This window comes from Petromyzon marinus, chromosome 68, assembly GCF_048934315.1.
Source record: "Petromyzon marinus isolate PM22_M1 ecotype Great Lakes invasive population chromosome 68, UKy_Petmar_22M1.pri1.0, whole genome shotgun sequence".
NCBI lineage: Eukaryota > Metazoa > Chordata > Hyperoartia > Petromyzontiformes > Petromyzontidae > Petromyzon > Petromyzon marinus.
The window spans coordinates 1,862,358-1,883,419 of NC_133734.1; the positions used below are offsets into that span (position 1 = coordinate 1,862,358).

At 53.5% G+C, this 21,062-nt stretch overlaps 1 protein-coding gene across 1 annotated transcript; it reads left to right on the top strand.

Moving 5' to 3' along the window:
• The first annotated feature begins 1,634 nt into the window (after positions 1–1,634).
• On the top strand, positions 1,635–20,737 carry LOC116956906 (uncharacterized). Its single transcript, XM_032978784.2, has 8 exons — positions 1,635–2,521; positions 6,775–7,373; positions 10,308–10,463; positions 10,885–11,032; positions 12,203–12,282; positions 13,800–13,989; positions 16,801–18,717; positions 20,272–20,737. The coding sequence occupies exons 1-8, from the start codon at positions 2,353–2,355 to the stop codon at positions 20,697–20,699; spliced, it is 3,687 nt and encodes a 1,228-aa protein (XP_032834675.2). The 5' UTR covers positions 1,635–2,352; the 3' UTR covers positions 20,700–20,737.
• Positions 20,738–21,062: the final 325 nt, after the last annotated feature.

Sequence of the window (21,062 nt, forward strand, 5' to 3'; positions counted from 1 at the left end):
ACGAGCGGAGCGCCAGGTGGCTAAAGCACAGCAGGTTGGCACAGTAGGGGGCACAGGTGGTGCATCAGCCAGTCATCTCAGTCAGTCGACCCGTGGCACCTGGGTCTGCCCCGTGACCTCCTGCCAGCGGGCGTTCGACACTCCACGTGGCCTCAAGGTGCACATGTCCTGGCACAAGCGTCGTGGTGACGTCACCGCCACTTAGTGGCGAATGGCGGTTGTTGTTGTTCTATGTGTCTGTGTGTGTGGGGGGGGAGTAGTAGTGTAGTGGTTAGCGCTCTGTCTGTGTGTGTCTGTGTGTGGAGGGGAGAGCAGTAGTGTAGTGGTTAGCTCTCTGTGTGTCTGTGTGTGTGTGGGGGGAGCAGTATTGTACTGCTTAGCGCGCTGTGTGTATATGTGTATGTGTGTATCTGTGTGTGTATGTGTGTGTCTGTGTGTATGTGTGGGGGGAGCGGTAGTGTAGTGCTTAGCGCTACCAGCGCTACGAACCCGGCGACCCGAGTTCGATTCCCGCTCACGGCCACCACCGGTGACGATTATTTCAACCGGACCTGGGCCTCTCCCCTAGGTCGACTCAGCCTCAAACAATTAACTGGTGTTGTGTGAACATCGCCACTGGGGAGACAAAGGCGGCCGGGCGTGGTGAATCCAAGTCCCGGGCGAAGCCGGTTAGTACAGCTAGTACCTAATAAATGGAAACTTGAAACTTGATGTGCGCGGTGGGACGGAGGCGCCAAAAATAAAGATTTTAACTTCCGTTTATTCGGGAACCCCCGGTTCATTTACAGCAGGCAAAAAAAAATATTTTTTAAAAGGTGCTTTTATAAATTCGGAGGGAAAACCCCCAGGGGCCTCTTAGGGAAATACCCAGCAGCAGCATGGGGAGAGAGATGTCCAAGCCACCAACAACATACCCAGCAGCACGGTGAGAGAGACGTGCAAGCCTCCAACAACAAATACCCAGCAGCATGGGGAGAGAGACGTCCAAGCCTCCAACAACAACAAATACCCAGCAGCATGGGGAGACGTGCAAGCCTCCAACAACAACAAATAGCAGCAGCACGGTGAGAGAGACGTGCAAGCCACCAACAATAAATACCCAGCAGCATGGGGAGACGTGCAAGCCACCAACAACAACAAATACCCAGCAGCACGGTGAGACGTGCAAGCCTCCAACAACAACAAATACCCAGCAGCATGGTGAGAGAGACGTGCAAGCCTCCAACAACAACAAATACCCAGCAGCAGCACGGTGAGAGAAACGTGCAAGCCTCCAACAACAAATAGCAGCAGCAGCAGCATGGGGAGACGTGCAAGCCACCAACAACAAATACCCAGCAGCAGCATGGGGAGAGAGACGTGCAAGCCTCAAACAACAAATACCCAGCAGCATGGGGAGACGTCCAAGCCTCCAACAACAACAAATACCCAGCAGCAGCAGCAACACGCGGTGCCAGGCTAGGTGCATCACGCGGTGCCAGGCTAGGTGCATCACGCTGTGCCAGGCTAGGTGCAGCACGCGGTGCCAGGCTAGGTGCATCACGCTGTGCCAGGCTGGGTGCATCACGCGGTGCCAGGCTAAGTGCATCACGCTGTGTCAGGCTGGGTGCATCACGCGGTGCCAGGCTAGGTGCATCACGCTGTGTCAGGCTGGGTGCAGCACGCGGTGCCAGGCTAGGTGCATGACGCCTTCTACGGGCGAGGCTGAGCGGAACCGGAAACCTCCCAATGGAAGAAGAGGCGGGGTTACGTTTATTGTGGCGGATTTTTTAAATAACTTTTTATTCACGTCGATTAATACACCGCCCTGCGCTTTTTGCGTTTCTATTAAAGGATTTGTGAATGTAAGAAAATATATATATTAATATTAACTAAAAGTTATTTGTTTTACTATTTGCATTGGAGCAGAGGGAAATCTGGCAGTACCGGAAGAGGCGGGGCTTACGCACTAATTTTTAGTCGCATTCTTTTTATTGATCGAAATAGCGATATGCGACTTTTGTTCAAGGCATTTTTCGTTCCCGTGAATATTAATACGTGAACATTGTTATTAATTCGTATATTAATCATTATTACAATTATTTCGTCAGAGCCAAGCGGAAGCGGAAACTGGCCACCGCCGGAAGAGGCGGGGCTTACGCGCTGCGTATTTTTTTTTAAAGATGCATTCTGTTATTGTCACGCGCGGCGCTACGAGACTTTTCGCGCAATCTATTTTTTAAAATTTCGTTTAGCGTGATAATTAATGCGTAAACAATTTCGTGAATTAATATTGCAACTTCATTATTTGCTCAGTGGAAGCCACGACCGGAACCGGAAGCGGTAAATAAATAATTAACCCCCGCGCCCAAGATGGCGACGGCCGATCGAACGCCTCCCGCCAAGAGGCGGCGCCTCGAGGCGGCGGACGACGACGAGGAGGAGAAGGAGGAGAAGACGACGACGACGCGGGAGGCGAGCGGCGAGGAGCAGCGACTGCCGAGCGTGGCGGCTGCGGCGGCTGCCGTCGTCTCCTCGATTGGTGGGGGTCTCCTCTCTCCGTCCCGTCCCTCCCCCCCTCTCATCTCGTTGGCTTCCTCCTCATTGGTCGGCCGCTCGTCACGTGGGGCGTTCAAACCGGCCAATCGCGATGGCGTCACGCGACTTGGGTTGCGCGAAAGGAAGGGGCGGCCATGTTGGGTGAGGGTTGAAATGTCTGGTGACGTCACCTCTAGTGGAGGAATCCGATGAGCTGTAAAGCTCTTTTCCTCGCAGATGTTCACGGACATTTTTCGATTTGAAGCTTTCGTGACTGCAGGGATTCATTTTCTTGGTTCTTTCGGTAAAGTCACCACCACTTAGAATGGAAATAAAATAATAAAAATAAAACAATAATTTTATTATTGTTTCATAAAAAAAAACAAATCATTATTTTATTATTTTTCATAATTGTTGAAATAATTATTTTATTATGTTTATAAAATAATAAATGTTTTATTGTGTTTTATAAATAAGTGAAGCATAATTATTTTATTATTTTTATAAGATAAAAAAATATTTTATTATGTTTTATAAAATAATAAAAATGAAACAATTATTTTATTATGTTTAATAAAATAATAAAAATAAAGCATAATTATTTAGTTATATTATATTACGTTTTATTTTATTTCCATTCTACGTGGCGACTTTTACCGAGAGAACCAAGAATATTATCCGGACAGTTAGGGGCACACCGTGGTCAGACATTTACAACAACAAGCAGTAGTAAACAGGATAGGGGGTGCAAAGTAGAGTACAAGGTAAACAAATCACTAAAAATAAATACGTATAATAGATAAAGTGTATATGCGCAAATTGCATAAGGGGCCGACCATAAATGACGTCACGCACCTGGGGGGGGGTTGAGAAATGTGACGTCACATCAAAATGCGCCAACTTTATAAATAAATACAGACAACACGTTTCTAATTAATTAAATATACTTCTTAATAAATGTGTTCTCCTACAACATCACAGTGCAGCGCCACATTAAATACGCAACTACAATGTGACGATAGTTTTCAAGCGATTTGAAGCGTTTTCTTGGTTCTTTCGGTAAAGTCACGTAGAAGGGAAACAATAAAATAAAAAAATATTAAACAATAAAATTCTCACGACGTTTCGACTGTTTTATATATATATTTTATTATATTCTTAGCTCTTTTGGTAAAGTCACGTTGAAGGGAAACAATAAAATATATATTTTATTATAATAATAAATATATATTTTATTGTAATAAAATATATTATAATAACATATATATTTTATTATTTTATTGTTTCCCTTCAACGTGACTTTACCGAAAGAACCAAGAATATGAATCTCTGCAGTCACGAAACCTTTAAATCAAAATTCGATTTGAAGCGTCTTTTATTTTTTTGGGGCGGGCGCACAGCTTCGTGACGTCATGTTTGAGGGGGGGGGTTGACTTTTTGTGACGTCATGTGACGAAAGGGGGGGGGTCAAAAATCGCGTGACGTCATTTATGCACGGCCCTCAACGCACGGTGATGTTGATTCTAAATGTGGACGAGAAAAACTGCAGAACCACGGAGAAAAAAACGACGCAGTGACCACCACAGAGAGAGAGAGACCACTCAGTGACCACCACAGAGACCACTCAGTGACCACCACAAAGAGAGAGACCACTCAGTGACCACCACAGAGACCACTCAGTGACCACCACAGAGACCACTCAGTGACCACCACAGAGACCACTCAGTGACCACCACAGAGAGACCACTCAGTGACCACCACAGAGACCACTCAGTGACCACCACAGAGACCACTCAGTGACCACTACAGAGACCACTCAGTGACCACCACAGAGAGAGAGAGACCACTCAGTGACCACCACAGAGAGAGAGACCACTCAGTGACCACCACAGAGACCACTCAGTGACCACTACAGAGACCACTCAGTGACCACCACAGAGACCACTCAGTGACCACCACAGAGAGAGACCACTCAGTGACCACCACAGAGAGAGAGACCACTCAGTGACCACCACAGAGAGAGAGACCACTCAGTGACCACCACAGAGAGAGAGACCACTCAGTGTCCACCACAGAGAGAGAGACCACTCAATGACCACCACAGAGACCACTCTGTGACTACCACAGAGACCACTCAGTGACCACCACAGAGAGAGAGACCACTCAGTGACCACCACAGAGACCACTCAGTGACCACCACAGAGACCACTCAGTGACCACCACAGAGAGAGAGAGAGAGAGACCACTCAGTGACCACCACAGAGACCACTCAGTGACCACTACAGAGACCACTCAGTGACCACCACAGAGACCACTCAGTGACCACCACAGAGAGAGACCACTCAGTGACCACCACAGAGAGAGAGACCACTCAGTGACCACCACAGAGAGAGAGAGACCACTCAGTGACCACCACAGAGAGAGAAAGAGACCACTCAGTGACCACCACAGAGAGAGAGACCACTCAGTGACCACCACAGAGAGAGACCACTCAGTGACCACCACAGAGAGAGAGAGACCACTCAGTGACCACCACAGAGAGAGAGACCACTCAGTGACCACCACAGAGAGAGAGAGACCATTCAGTGACCACCACAGAGACCACTCAGTAACCACCACAGAGAGAGAGACCACTCAGTGACCACCACAGAGACCACTCAGTGACCACCACAGAGAGAGACCACTCAGTGACCACCACAGAGAGAGGGAGATCATTCAGTGACCACCACCGAGACCACTCAGTAACCACCACAGAGAGAGAGACCACTCAGTGACCACCACAGAGAGAGAGAGAGACCACTCAGTGACCACCACAGAGAGAGAGACCACTCAGTGACCACCACAGAGAGAGACCACTCAGTGACCACCACAGAGAGAGAGAGAGACCACTCAGTGACCACCACAGAGAGAGAGAGACCATTCAGTGACCACCACAGAGACCACTCAGTAACCACCACAGAGAGAGAGACCACTCAGTGACCACCACAGAGAGAGACCACTCAGTGACCACCACAGAGAGAGACCACTCAGTGACCACCACAGAGAGAGAGAGACCACTCAGTGACCACCACAGAGAGAGACCACTCAGTGACCACCACAGAGACCACTCAGTGACCACCACAGAGAGAGAGAGAGACCACTCAGTGACCACCACAGAGAGAGAGACCACTCAGTGACCACCACAGAGAGAGACCAGTCAGTGACCACCACAGAGAGAGACCACTCAGTGACCACCACAGAGAGAGAGAGACCACTCAGTGGCCACCACAGAGAGAGAGAGACCACTCAGTGACCACCACAGAGAGAGACCACTCAGTGATCACCACAGAGAGAGACCACTCAGTGACCACCACAGAGAGAGAGAGAGAGACCACTCAGTGACCACCACAGAGAGAGAGACCACTCAGTGACCACCACAGAGAGAGACCAGTCAGTGACCACCACAGAGAGAGAGAGACCACTCAGTGACCACCACAGAGACCACTCAGTGACCACCACAGAGAGAGAGAGACCACTCAGTGACCACCACAGAGACCACTCAGTGACCACCACAGAGACCACTCAGTGACCACCACAGAGACCACTCAGTGACCACTACAGAGACCACTCAGTGACCACCACAAAGACCACTCAGTGACCACCACAGAGAGAGACCACTCAGTGACCACCACAGAGACCACTCAGTGACCACCACAGAGACCACTCAGTGTCCACCACAGAGACCACTCAGTGACCACCACAGAGACCACTCAGTGACCACCACAGAGACCACTCAGTGACCACCACAGCGACCACTCAGTGACCACCACAGAAACCACTCGGTGACCACCACAGAGAGAGGGAGACCACTCAGTGACCACCACAGAGACCTGTCAGTGACCACTACAGAGACCACTCAGTGACCACCACAGAGACCACTCAGTGACCACCACAAGAGAGAGAGAGACCACTCAGTGACCATAGAGACCACTCAGTGACCACCACAGAGAGAGAGAGACCACTCAGTGACCACCACAGAGAGAGACAGAGACACGGACTCCAAATATACAGCAGCAGCAGGCATCGTCAGGGTCGGACCCGAACCCACGACCTCTTGCGTACCAGGCGAGGTTGTTAACGTCTCTGAGCCACCGTAGTGCCCCATCCAAGAGGTCCCTGGACGCCAGCTTCTTTTCGCAGTAGCTGCGACTAACTCAGTGGGCTTCACCCCGTGTCTCCCCCTCCTCCCCCTGCATCTCCTCCTCCCCACGTGTCCAGCTTGTCCAGAGAACTCTGTCCCCGGTGTCTCTGCGAGACACGTGAAGAACGAGGAGAGACAGAGACATGGGGATGGTGGAGACGGTGCTGGTGGACGAGGTGGACCTGAAGGAGGAGGCGACGATGGTGGAGGAGGAGGTGGACCTGGAGGAGGAGACGATGGTGGTGGAGGAGGTGGAGCTGTAAAAGTTGGACCTGGTGGAGGCGGACCTAAAGGAGAAGACGGTGGAGGTGGTGGACCTGGAGGAGTTGGAGGAGGTGGTGGTGGTGGTGGAGCGCCTGGGAAAGTTGGACCTGGCGGAGCTGGGCCACTGCCTCTGTGTGCCGCCGCCGCCGCCGCCGCCGCAGCTGCTTCCCCAGCCGCCGCCGCCGCCGCCTCCTCCGCCTCCTCCTCCTCATCGCTGTGGCAGAGGCTGCTGCTGCTGCGGCTTCTGTCCGAGTCGGAGGCGGCCTCCCGCAGGCGCCGGCGGAAGGAGGTGGCGCTGATGAGGAGGACGAGGAGGAGGACGAGGAGGAGGATAGCGGACGGGGGGGGCATCGACGCTGTCGTCGCGCTGCTGAGGAACGCCAAGAGGGTCGTGGTGCTCACGGGAGCCGGGGTGAGGGATGGAGAGACAGAGTGGTGGAGAGAGATGGGGGGAGAGAGATGGGGAAGGAGATGGGGAGAGCATGGGGGATGTGGATGGATGGAGAGAGATGGAGACATGATGAGATGATAAGAGATGGAGAGAGATGGGGAGATGTGGATGGAGAGAGCTTGGGGGATGTGTATGGATGGAGAGATAGGGAGACATGATGAGATGATAAGAGATGGAGAGAGATGGGGAGATGTGGATGGAGAGAGCTTGGGGGGATGTGGATGGATAGATGTGGAGAGAGATGGGGAAGGAGATGGGGAGGGAGATGGGGAAGGAGATGGGGAGAGAGATAGGGAGAACATTAGAGATGATAAGAGATGGAGAGAGATGGGGAGATGTGGATGTAGAGAGCTTGGTGGATGTGGATGGATGGAGAGATGTGGAGAGAGATGGGGAGAGAGATGGGGAGAGATGGGGAGAGAGATGGGGAAGGAGATGGGGAAGGAGATGGGGAGAGATGGGGAGAGATGGGGAGAGAGCTTTGGGGATGTGGATGGATGGAGAGATGGGGGGAGAGAGATGGGGAAGGAGATGGGGAGGGAGATGGGGAGAGATGGGGAGAGAGGAAGTGATGGAGAGAGCTTGGGGGATGTGGATGGATGGAGAGATGGGGAGGTAGATGGGGAAGGAGATGGGGAGAGATGAGGAGAGAGATAGGGAGAACATTAGAGATGATTAGAGATGGAGAGAGATGGGGAGATGTGGATGTAGAGAGCTTGGTGGATGTGGATGGATAGAGAGATGGGGAGAGAGATGGGGAGAGATGGGGAGAGAGATGGGGAAGGAGATGGGAAAGGAGATGGGGAGAGATGGGGAGAGAGCTTTGGGGATGTGGATGGATGGAGAGATGGGGAGAGAGATGGGGAATGAGATGGAGATGGGGAGAGATGAGAGACGAAGTGATGGAAAGAGCTTTGGGGATGTGGATGGATGGAGAGAGATGGAGACATGATGAGATGATAAGAGATGGAGACAGATGGGGAGATGTGGATGGAGAGAGCTTGGGGGATGTGGATGGATAGAGAGATGTGGAGAGAGATGTGGAGAGAGATGGGGAGAGAGATGGGGAAGGAGATGGAGAGAGATGAGGAGAGAGTTGTGGTGCTCACGGGAGCTGGGGTCAGTGGTGGAGATCGGGAGAGAGATGGAGGGAGAGATGGGGGTGGGGGCGGGGGAGAGAAAGATGGGGGAGACGGGGAGAGAGAGAGAGAGATGGGGAGAAATTGGAGAAGGAGATGGGGAGATTGATGATGATTTTTCCCTGGGATCCTTGGGTTTTTGCCTCCACATGTCCAAGTTTAGTTTGTAGAGCGCTGTCCTAAATGCGCGTTTTCTGGCATGCAGTTGAGGCACATCTACAATTAATCTTTGAGCTACGGGTAGCAGGTGGGAGACCTTATTAAAGGAATCGTATCGGGAAATTGTAGAATAACTGCAGACTGGAAGAAGAGAATGAACAGAATACGGGAGGTGCCATTGTTCGAGACCGTGTTAGGGGTGTGTGGTGTTGTGTTGTTGTGTTGTGTGTGGTGTGTGACGGCTGAAGTGGCAGGGGCGGTGAGATTGATGGCTTTCTGGGCGGCCACCGAACAAAGGCGGTGGTCACGGCATCGTAATCATCGCGCGGCGCTTGCAAATTAACTTCTGCGGACGTCTGGATCGCTTATCCCTTCCGATAATAGGAAGCCACTGCTTGCACTTTTAAATCGTCACCTCGATTGACGGACGAATTTCTTTAGAACTGCTGTTTGTTGTTCAGATTGTTGTCCTTCCCTCTGCACCTCGGATTAGCACGGTTGGCTACGTACGGTGTGAAAGACGTTCTACATACACACACATTACTATACAGAACAATATACACTAGTATACACTACACTACTATACAGAACAATATACACTAGTATACACTACACTACTATACAGAACAATATACACTAGTATACACTACACTACTATCTACCCGCACTACTATAGAGTACACTACTATACACTACACTACTATACACTACACTACTATACAGAACAATATACACTAGTATACACTACACTACTATCTACCTGCACTACTATAGAGTACACTACTATACACCACGAAACACTACACTACTATACACTACACTACTGTACACTACACTATACACTGCACTATACACTGCACTACTATACACTACACTACTATACACTACACTATACACTACACTACTATACACTGCACTATACACTACACTACTATACACTACACGACGAAACACTACACTACTATACACTACACAACTATACACTACACTAATATACACTACACTATACACTACACTACTATACACTACACTATACACTACACTACTATACACTACACTACTATACACTACACTATACACTACACTACTACACACTACACTACTATACACTACACTACTATACACTACACTACTATACACTACACTATACACTACACTACTATACACTACACTACTATACACTACACTACTATACATTACACTACTATAGACTGCACTATACACTACACTACTATACACTACACAACTATACACTACACTACTATACACTACACTACTATACACCACTACTATACACTACATTACTATACACTACACTACTGTACACTGCATTACAGTACACTACACTATTATACACTACACGAATATACACTACACTATATACTACACTATATACTATACTACTATACACTACACACGACACTATACACTACACTATACACTACACTACTATACACTACACTATACACCACACTATACACTACTATACACTACCTCTGATTAGCATAGTTGGCAACTTCGACATACAGACTGCTGAGCAGCAATAAACTCTCCCTCCCTCCCCCCTCTCTCCCTCCTGCCCCACAACCCTCCCCAGGTCTCAGTCTCGTGTGGCATCCCGGATTTCCGGTCTCCCGGCTCCGGCCTCTTCTCCCGGATTCACGCCGAGTTCCCCGACCTGCGTGACCCCCAGGCTCTCTTCGACCTCCAGCACTTCACCTCCGATCCACGACCTTTCTACAAGTTTGCCAGGGTCAGAATTCACGGGGGAGCGGTGGCGCTAACTGCGTGTGGAAGTCTCTGTGTGAGAGGGATGGAGTGAGCGTGTCAGTGAGTGTTTTAGCACTTCAGTTGATTCTCACCATGCCTCTCTCTCTCTCTCTCCCCATGTCTCACTGTTTCTCTCAGTCTCCCTGTCTCTCCCCCCACATGTCTCTCTCCCTATCTCTCTCCCCGTGTTTCTCTCTCTCTCTCCCCATGTCTCCTTGTGTCTCTCCCCCAACGTGTCTCACCCCGTGTATCTCCAGCCATGTCTCTCTCCGCGTCTCTGTCTTCGTGTCTCTCTCTCCCCGTGTGACTCCCCCCGTGTCTCTCTCTCCCCATGTCTTGCTCATTGTCTTTTTCTCTCCCTGTGTGTCGCTCCTCACACGTGTCTCTCTTTCTTTCTCTCACAGGAGATGTTTCCCGGGCGCTTCTCTCCCTCCCTGAGTCACCGTTTCGTCGCACAATTGGAGAAAGAGGGGCAACTGCTCAGGAACTACAGCCAGAACATCGACGGCCTGGAGACGCAGGCCGGGGTGACGCGGGTGATTCAGTGCCATGGTGAGAGACGCAGAGAGACAGGGAGAGAGAGACACGGGGGGGGAGAGAGACACGGGGAGAGAGAGAGACACAGGGAGAGAGACACGGAGGGGAGAGAGACACGGGGAGAGAGAGACACGGGGAGAGAGAGACACGGGGAGAGAGACATGGAGAGAGAGAGACACGGGGAGAGAGACATGGGGAGAGAGAGACATGGGGAGAGAGAGACACGGGGAGAAAGACACGGAGGGGAGAGAGACACGGGGGGGAGAGAGACACGGGGGGGAGAGAGACACGGGGGGAGAGAGACACGGGGAGAGAGACATGGGGAGAGAGAGACATGGGGGGAGAGAGACACCGGGAGAGAGACACGGGGAGAGAGACACGGAGGGGAGAGAGACACGGGGAGAGAGACACGGGGAGAGAGACACGGGGAGAGAGACATGGGCAGAGAGAGAAACGGGGAGAGAGAGACACGGGGGAGAGACATGGGGAGAGAGACACGGGGAGAGAGACATGGGGAGAGAGAGACACGGGGAGAGAGAGACACGGGGAGAGAGACACGGAGGGGAGAGAGACACGGGGAGAGAGACACGGGGAGAGAGACATGGGGAGAGAGAGACACGGGGAGAGAGAGACACGGGGAGAGAGACATGGGGAGAGAGACACGGGGAGAGAGACATGGGGAGAGAGAGACACGGGGAGAGAGAGACACGGGGAGAGAGAGACACGGGGAGAGAGACACGGGGAGAGAGAGACACGGGGAGAGAGACACGGGGAGAGAGACATGGGGAGATAGAGATATGGGGAGAGAGAGACACGGGGAGAGAAACATGGGGAGAGAGACACGGGGAGAGAGACACGGGGAGAGAGACATGGGGAGACAGAGTTATGGGGAGAGAGACACGTAGAGGGAGACACGGGCACACAGGGAGAGATACATGAGGACATAGGGAGAGGGACATGGAGAGAGATACACGGGGAGAAATAAACACGGCGACATGGGGCGATTGGAGAGAGAGGCTAACTTTGTGTTTTACTGTCTCCGTGTCTGTGTGTCTCCCCGTGTCTCCGTGTTACCCCGTGTCTCCGTGTCTCCCCGTGTCTCCCCGTGTCTCTCCGTGTCTCCCCGTGTCTCCATGTCTCCCCATGTCTCCCCGTGTCTCCCCGCGTCTCCCCCGTGTGCCTCAGGCTCGTTTGACTGGGCCTCGTGTCTGGTTTGTGGACACAAAGTGTCCAGCGACGACATCCGCGACGACGTGGAGAGACAGGTGGGGGGGGGGGGGGGGGGGGGGTGGGACAAGGGCGGGGTTTGGGGGGGGACACTGGGGGTAGTTGGGGGGGGGGGGTACGGAGGGGAGTCGCTGCGATTAACTCGTCACGATAATTAACGATTCAGGCAGTCCCTGCTGTATTTACGACTCCACTCCACTCAGTCACCAGAAGCCCCTCATCCTGCAGACCCCCTCCCCCCCACATCCCCCAAACCCCCCCACCCCCCAGACTCCCATCCCCCATCACTCATTCATCCTCGCACGGTCAGCGAAGGAGCGTTGGGGCCAAACGTGTGACCTCTTGCGACTGCGTTCTATTGACTATGAACAATTTTTTAAATTTATTTTACAAAGGTAAGGAAGGCCCCACTGAAATGACGGCTCACAAACAAGTGGCTGATATCATCATCATCATGTGGAAATTTATTGCAGTAGCCCAACACTTTAAACATGTAGGGACATTGATTCTAAACGTTTCCCCATGCCCCCCCCCCCACTCCATGTCTGTGTCCCCCCTCCTCTCCACTCCGTGTCTCTGTCTCCCCCCCCCCCCACTCCGTATCTCTGTCTCTCCACGCGCTCCCCCACTCCGTGAGGTCTCTGTCTCCCCACTCCATGTCTCTGTCTCCCCACTCCGTGTCTCTGTCTCCCCACTCCGTGTCTCTGTCTCCCCACTCCATGTCTCTGTCTCCCCACTCCGTGTCTCTGTCTCCCCACTCCGTGAGGTCTCTGTCTCCCCACTCCATGTCTCTGTCTCCCCACTCCGTGTCTCTGTCTCCCCACTCCGTGTCTCTGTCTCCCCACTCCATGTCTCTGTCTCCCCACTCCATGTCTCTGTCTCCCCACTCCGTGAGGTCTCTGTCTCCCCACGCGCTCTCCATGTCTCTGTCTCCCCACTCCATGTCTCTGTCTCCCCACTCCGTGTCTCTGTCTCCCCACTCCGTGTCTCTGTCTCCCCACTCCGTGAGGTCTCTGTCTCCCCACTCCGTGTCTCTGTCTCCCCACTCCGTGTCTCTGTCTCCCCACTCCGTGAGGTCTCTGTCTCCCCACTCCATGTCTCTGTCTCCCCACTCCGTGTCTCTGTCTCCCCACTCCGTGTCTCTGTCTCCCCACTCCGTGTCTCTATCTCCCCACTCCGTGTCTCTGTCTCCCCACTCCGTGTCTCTGTCTCCCCACTCCGTGAGGTCTCTGTCTCTCCACTCCATGTCTCTGTCTCTCCACTCCGTGCCTCTGTCTCCCCACTCCGTGAGGTCTCTGTCTCCCCACTCCGTGCCTCTGTCTCCCCACTCCATGTCTCTGTCTCCCCACTCCATGTCTCTGTCTCCCCACTCCGTGAGGTCTCTGTCTCCCCACTCCATGTCTCTGTCTCCCCACTCCGTGTCTCTGTCTCCCCACTCCGTGAGGTCTCTGTCTCCCCACTCCGTGCCTCTGTCTCCCCACTCCGTGAGGTCTCTGTCTCCCCACTCCATGCCTCTGTCTCCCCACGTGCCCCCCACTGCTCCGTGTCTCCTCAGCGGGTCCCGCTGTGCCCCGTGTGCCCCCCGTCCGAGCGGGGGGCCGTGCTCAAGCCCGGGGTGATTTTCTTCGGGGAAAATCTGCCCCCCCAATTTCACCGAGCAGTTCGGAGCGACCGCGAGAGCGGCGCCGATCTCCTGCTGACCATGGGCTCCTCACTGAGAGTGAGGCCTGTGGCTCTCATACCCAGTGAGGCTTGCACAGAGACTCACTCACACAGAGACTCTCACAGATACAGACTTGCTCAGAGACTCACTCAGTCACGCAGAGACTCTCACAGATACAGATTCGCTCAGAGGACTCACTCAGAGATTCACTCAGTCACACAGAGACTCTCACAGATACAGACTCGCTCAGAGACTCACTCAGAGACTCACTCACACAGAGACTCTCACAGATACAGACTCGCTCAGAGACTCACTCAGAGACTCACTCACACAGAGACTCTCACAGATGCAGACTCGCTCAGAGACTCACTCACACAGAGACTCTCACAGATACAGACTTGCTCAGAGACTCACTCAGTCACGCAGAGACTCTCACAGATACAGATTTGCTCAGAGCACTCACTCAGAGATTCACTCAGTCACACAGAGACTCTCACAGATACAGACTCGCTCAGAGACTCACACAGACTCACTCACACAGAGACTCTCACAGATACAGACTCGCTCAGAGACTCACTCAGAGACTCACTCACACAGAGACTCTCACAGATACAGACTCGCTCAGAGACTCACTCAGAGACTCACTCACACAGAGACTCTCACAGATACAGACTCGCTCAGAGACTCACTCAGAGACTCACTCACACAGAGACTCTCACAGATACAGACTCGCTCAGAGACTCAGAGACTCACTCAGTCAGAGACTCTCACAGATACAGACTCGCTCAGAGACTCACTCACACAGAGACTCTCACAGATACAGACTCACTCAGAGACTCACACACACAGAGACTCTCACAGATACAGACTCGCTCAGAGGCTCACTCAGAGATTCACTCAGTCACACAGAGACTCTCACAGATACAGACTCGCTCAGAGACTCACTCACAGAGACTCTCACAGATACAGACTCGCTCAGAGACTCACTCAGAGATTCACTCGGTCACGCAGAGACTCACACAGCGACTCACTCACACGGAGACTCTCACAGATACAGACTCGCTCAGAGACTCACTCAGAGACTCACTCACACAGAGACTCTCACAGATACAGACTTGCTCAGAGACTCACTCAGTCACGCAGAGACTCTCACAGATACAGATTCGCTCAGAGACTCACTCAGAGATTCACTCAGTCACACAGAGACTCTCACAGATACAGACTCGCTCAGAGACTCACACAGACTCACTCACACAGAGACTCTCACAGATACAGACTCGCTCAGAGACTCACTCAGAGACTCACTCACACAGAGACTCTCACAGATACAGACTCGCTCAGAGACTCACTCACACAGAGACTCTCACAGATACAGACTTGCTCAGAGACTCACTCAGTCACGCAGAGACTCTCACAGATACAGATTCGCTCAGAGGACTCACTCAGAGATTCACTCAGTCACACAGAGACTCTCACAGATACAGACTCGCTCAGAGACTCACTCAGAGACTCACTCACACAGAGACTCTCACAGATACAGACTCGCTCAGAGACTCACTCAGAGACTCACTCACACAGAGACTCTCACAGATACAGACTCGCTCAGAGACTCACTCAGAGACTCACTCACACAGAGACACTCACAGATACAGACTTGCTCAGAGACTCACTCAGTCACGCAGAGACTCTCACAGATACAGATTTGCACAACTCAAAAACAGCACACTATCACCCCGAGCCCTCAATACTCTGATAGTGTGCTGTTTTTGAGCTGTACGCCTTTTGGCGTCTTCTGGTCCAACACCATTGGAGACTAAAGGGCTCTAAAGAAAGCCGTCTCGGGTGTGGACCAATCAAATTCAAGGACAGTGCATATTATTATCAGAGTTGTCTTTTTGTTTGCATTTTGACTGCTTGTGTCGTGATTATTGCAGACATGATGCCTTGAATAAAGGTGTCAGTTTTTTGTGCCAGTTAAAAGGGTAAAACCTATTACTAGAGACTCACTCAGTCACGGAGAGACTCACTCAGACAGAGACTCACTCAGACAGAGACTCATACAGAGACTCACTCACACAGAGACTCACTCAGACAGAGACTCACTCAGACAGAGACTCACTCACACAGAGACTCACTCAGATAGAGACTCACTCAGAAACTCACTCAGTCACGGAGAGACTCACACAGAGACTCACTCTGAGACTCACTCAGACAGAGACTCACACAGAGACTCACTCAGAGACTCAGACAGAAACTCACACAGAGACTCACTCACACAGAGACTCACTCACACAGAGACTCACTCAGAGACTCGTTCAGTCACGGAGAGACTCACTCAGACAGAGACTCACACAGAGACTCACTCAGAGACTCGCTCAGACAGAGACTCGCACAAAGACTCACACAGAGACTCACTCACACAGAGACTCACTCACACAGAGACTCACTCAGTCACGGAGAGACTCACTCAGACAGAGACTCACACAGAGACTCACTCAGAGACTTAATCACAAACTCACTCAGTCACGGAGAGACTCACTCAGACAGAAACTCACACAGACTCACTCAGTCACGGAGAGACTCACACAGAGACTCACTCATACAGAGACTCACTCACACAGAGACTGACTCACACAGAGACTGACTCAGTCACGGAGAGACTCAGACAGAGATTCACTCAGAGACTCATTTACACAGAGACTCACTCACACAGAGACTCACTCAGAGACTCACTCAGTCACGGAGAGACTCACTCAGACAAAAACTCACACAGAGACTCACTCAGTCTCGGAGAGACTCGGACAGAAACTCACTCAGAGACTCAGACAGAAACTCACACAGAGACTCTTCCCCTTCTCCACCCCCCCACCCCCCCCCACCACACCGGTTCCAGGCTGGCTGGCCCCCTGCGTCCCCCGCGTGCTCATTAACCGCGAGCCTCTCCCCCACTTCGGGGTCACCCCCTTCGACGTGGAGCTGCTGGGAGACTGCGACGCCGTGGTGGGGGAGCTCTGCCTGCGTCTGGGGGGTGCCTGGGCCCGGCTCTGCCCGCCCGGGGCGCAGACGCTGTGGCAACGGACGCACGCGGGTGGGGGCAAGCGGGGCAAAGAGGCGCGGGTGGGGGCAGGGCGGGCGAGGGGGGCGGCCGTGGGAGAAGCGGCGGAAGCAGTGGGAGTGGCGGCAGAATTGCGGGGAGCAGAAGCGAGGGAAGCGACGGAATCGCGGGGAGCAGAAGCGAGGGAATCGAATGGAGAAGCGAGGGATGCAACGGGAGACGCACGGGGAGGAGAAGCGGTGGAAGCGAGCGGTGAAACTCGAGGCTCAATGGAAGGAGCGACGGAAGCGAGGGGAGACGCGAGAGAATCGAGGGCAGAAGCGACAGAATCGAGGGCAGAAGCGACAGAATCGAGGGCAGAAGCGACAGAATCAAGGGCAGAAGCAAGAGAATCAAGGGCAGAAGTTACAGAGTCAGGGGCAGAAGCGACAGAATCAAGGGCAGAAGCGACAGAATCAAGGGCAGAAGCGACAGAATCAGGGGCAGAAGCGACAGAATCGAGGGCAGAAGTTACAGAATCAGGGGCAGAAGCGACAGAATCAGGGAGAGAAGCAAGAGAATCAAGGGCAGAAGCGACAGAAGCGAGGAGAGAAGCGACAGAATCCATGGCAGAAGCGACAGAATCGAGGGCAGAAGTTACAGAGTCAGGGGCAGAAGCGACAGAATCAGGGGGAGAAGCAAGAGAATCAAGGGCAGAAGCGACAGAAGCGAGGAGAGAAGCGACAGGATCCATGGCAGAAGCGACAGGATCAGGGGGAGAGGCGAGGACAGAAGAAGCCGGCACAAGGGGAGCAGCAGTGCAAGCGTACCGAGACGCGAGAGAAGCGAGAGGATTGGCAGGAGCGAAGGGGAATGCGAGAGGGGGAGCAACAGAGGCGTGGCGAGATGCCGTAGGCACACGGAGGGAAGCAATGGAAGCAGAGGGAGCAGTGCGTAGGGAAGCGATTGAAGCGTACAGAGAAGCCAGGGACGCCAGGGAAGCGATGGCAGCACGGAGGAGGGAGGGGGGAGGAATTGGACGAGCAGGAGACACAACGGGAGGATCAGTGACGGGAGAAGCAGGGGGAGAAGCTGGAGAAGCAGGAGAAGCGAGGGGAGAAGCAGGGGGAGAAGCGAGGGGAGAAGCAGGAGAAGCGAGGGGAGAAGCAGTAGAAGCAGGAGAAGCGAGGGGAGAAGCAGGGGGAGAAGCGAGGGGAGAAGCGAGGGGAGAAGCGAGGGGAGAAGCGAGGGGAGAAGCGAGGGGAGAAGCAGTAGAAGCGAGGGGAGAAGCAGTAGAAGCAGTAGAAGCGAGGGGAGAAGCAGGGGGAGAAGCGAGGGGAGAAGCAGGAGAAGCAGTAGAAGCGAGGGGAGAAGCAGTAGAAGCAGTAGAAGCGAGGGGAGAAGCAGGGGGAGAAGCAGGGGGAGAAGCAGGAGAAGCGAGGGGAGAAGCAGGGGGAGAAGCAGGGGGAGAAGCGAGTGCGGTGAAGGCCGCAAGGGGTGCGATGTTGGAAGCGGCGAGGGAAGCGACGGAGGAAGCGATGGCCGAGGCCGGGGCGAGGGAAGCGGCGGCCATGATGAGCCGGAGACGGAGGAGGAGGAGGAGGAGGAGAAGGAGGAGTGGGGGCGGTGCTGCCGCCCCGGTGCATTGTGGGAAGAGGGGGCAAGTGTCAGAGGCTCACGGGAAGGGGGCGGCCGTGCTGGGAGGAGGGGGGCGCCCCCAGCCCGCTGCATTCTGGGAGGCCGATACGAGAGAGCCAATCGGCAAGCGGCTCAAAGGTACCGTCATCGACACGGTCCACCACGGTCTGATTTTGGCGTGTCTGAGTTTGCCGGTCGGTGGTGCTGTGGTGGGTGGTGGTGATGGTGACGCTATGGTGGTCGAATTCGAACCGCGTTGTGCGCTCGCTGAAGGTGTTGATGCCTTCAGGGAAGTCGTGTGGACTGTATGCGCGACTGCGCGCAATTCTGTGAGTCGCTTATAACTGCTTTGCCATTACTTATTGCCAGTTATGGACTCGGACCATTGTCCTATCATCTCACAGAGTCCCTGGCACGTAATAATATGCTACGCAGTGGCAGTGGGGGGTCGCAAAATGCCGATTTATTACTAATAAACCCCAATGATCCGATCGAAATTAGGGATTTCGATCGGATCATTGGGGGGGTGGGGAGGGGGGGCACGTGCCACCCCACCCTCCCCACTGGTTCCACCAGTGGGTGAGCCAGGGATGTCCTCTGGCTCCTACATTATTTTTATATTTGTTTCGACCACGTGGTTGGAGGAGTTTTCTATGGCTGCGCCCGGAGGAATTTCTATCTGCTACAGATACAATGGGAGGCTGATCGATGCCCGGGTCCGGTCACTGGGTGGCTCCCTATTGGTCAACCACGTTACGTATGCCGTTGATCTGGCGATTGCTGTTCGCTCGGAGGGAGGAGTTGCTGCTGAACCCAGAGCGTGCCACTACGAGGTGGAGCCTCGCGACCATTGAGCCCGCCAAAAACTAAGCTCCTGCCTGGGTAATTTTTGTCATGAAACACTTCACCCGCTAAATTCCCCATGCGCGATGGGGGCAGTTGTGGAGAGAGTCACGGGGTTTCCGTACCTGGGCAGTGTGTTTATGACCAGCTCCGTTTTGTCAGCGGAGGTCTGACTCCGGATCAGCTGGGCGGCATTGTCTTTTTATTTAGCTCCGTAATGCTCCGTGGAGACTACCCGGTCTGTCGCTGCACACGAAGCTCTGGATTTTATTGGCCTCAGTTACGCCCTCCCTTCTCTATGCTTGCAATATGTGGACCCCTCTGTAGGAGAAACATACAGCCTGGCCTGCCTCTGATCCATCCTGGGTTTGATGCTGATTACGATTGTGGTTATGTTGCCGATAATTGTGGCGGTGGTGGCGATGATGATGATGGTGATGTGCATGATGTGATGATGGGGGGAGCGGTAGTGTGTCTGTTGGCGCTACGCTGCACTACGAACCCGGCAACCCGAGTTTGATTCCCGCTCACGGTCCTGTACCTCCCCCAGGTGGAATCGGCCTCAAATGAGCACCTGGTGTGGTGTGTGAACATCACCACTGGGGAGTTAGAGGTGGCTGGGTGTGGTACTGGCAATCCAACCCCCATCGTGCATATGCCACAGTTCCGGCCTTCAATACGTGCTACTCGCTAACGGCACTTGCCCCCCTTACAGTCTGTTAATGGGATCTTTGTTTGATGTGATATGATGGTGGTGGTGGTGGTGATGATTGCTTTAGCAGTGCCACCTCTTTAACATCACCTCCCCTCTTCACTCCACCTTTTCACCCCCCTCTTCCCCACACACAGAAGACGAGTTCCTCTTCATCCCTCCGAGCCGCTTCATCTTCCACGGTGCTCAGGTTTACGACGAAGACGTTGAGAACCCAGCCACATCGTCGTCATCGTCGTCGTCGTCGTCGTCACGATCATCGTCACCATCGTCTTCATCAACATCTTCCTCTCCATCTTCATCATCGCCGTCATCGCGATCGTCGTCATCGCCATGCTCAACCTCTCCAGCGTCACCGCAGGCTGACATTGATGAGGTGGACCTGAGCAACTACATCTTCTCCTTGGACGAAGAGGTGGACGGGGACGACGACGAGGAGGGGAGTGGTGGTGAAGGTGGCAGTGATGATGAGGGGCAGGAGAGGGATCCCGAGCATCGTCCCGAAGATAACGGAGCCGCCGGCGGCGGCGGCGGTGGTGGTGATGACGACGCTTGGGTGGTTTGACCTTGAATTGACAAGGTGGACGAGGTGGTTGGTGTGTGGGGAGGTGGAGGGGTGGGTGGAGGGGTGAGTGGGGAGGTGGAGGGGTGGGTGGGGTTGGTGGAGGGGTGGGTGGGGTTGGTGGAGGGGTGGGTGGGGTTGGTAGAGGGGTGGGTGGGGTTGGTGGAGGGGTGGGTGGGGAGGTGGAGGGGTGGGTGGGGAGGTGGAGGGGTGGCTGGGGTTGGTGGAGGGGTGGGTGGCGTTGGTGGAGGGGTGGGTGGGGTTGGTGGAGGGGTGGGTGGGGTTGGTGGAGGGGTGAGTGGAGGGGTGAGTGGGGGAGGTGAAGGGGTGGGTGGGGTTGGTGGAGGGGGGGTGTAGGCAGTTTTT

Bases quoted from the DNA above. Each gene is read 5' to 3' on its own strand.
- LOC116956906 (XM_032978784.2), top strand. From the start codon at position 2,353: ATGGCGACGGCCGATCGAACGCCTCCCGCCAAGAGGCGGCGCCTCGAG. The intron at 2,522-6,774 runs GTGGGGGTCTCC...CCACGTGTCCAG, and splicing joins TGCCGTCGTCTCCTCGATTG to CTTGTCCAGAGAACTCTGTC. The intron at 13,990-16,800 runs GTGAGGCTTGCA...CACCGGTTCCAG, and splicing joins GCCTGTGGCTCTCATACCCA to GCTGGCTGGCCCCCTGCGTC.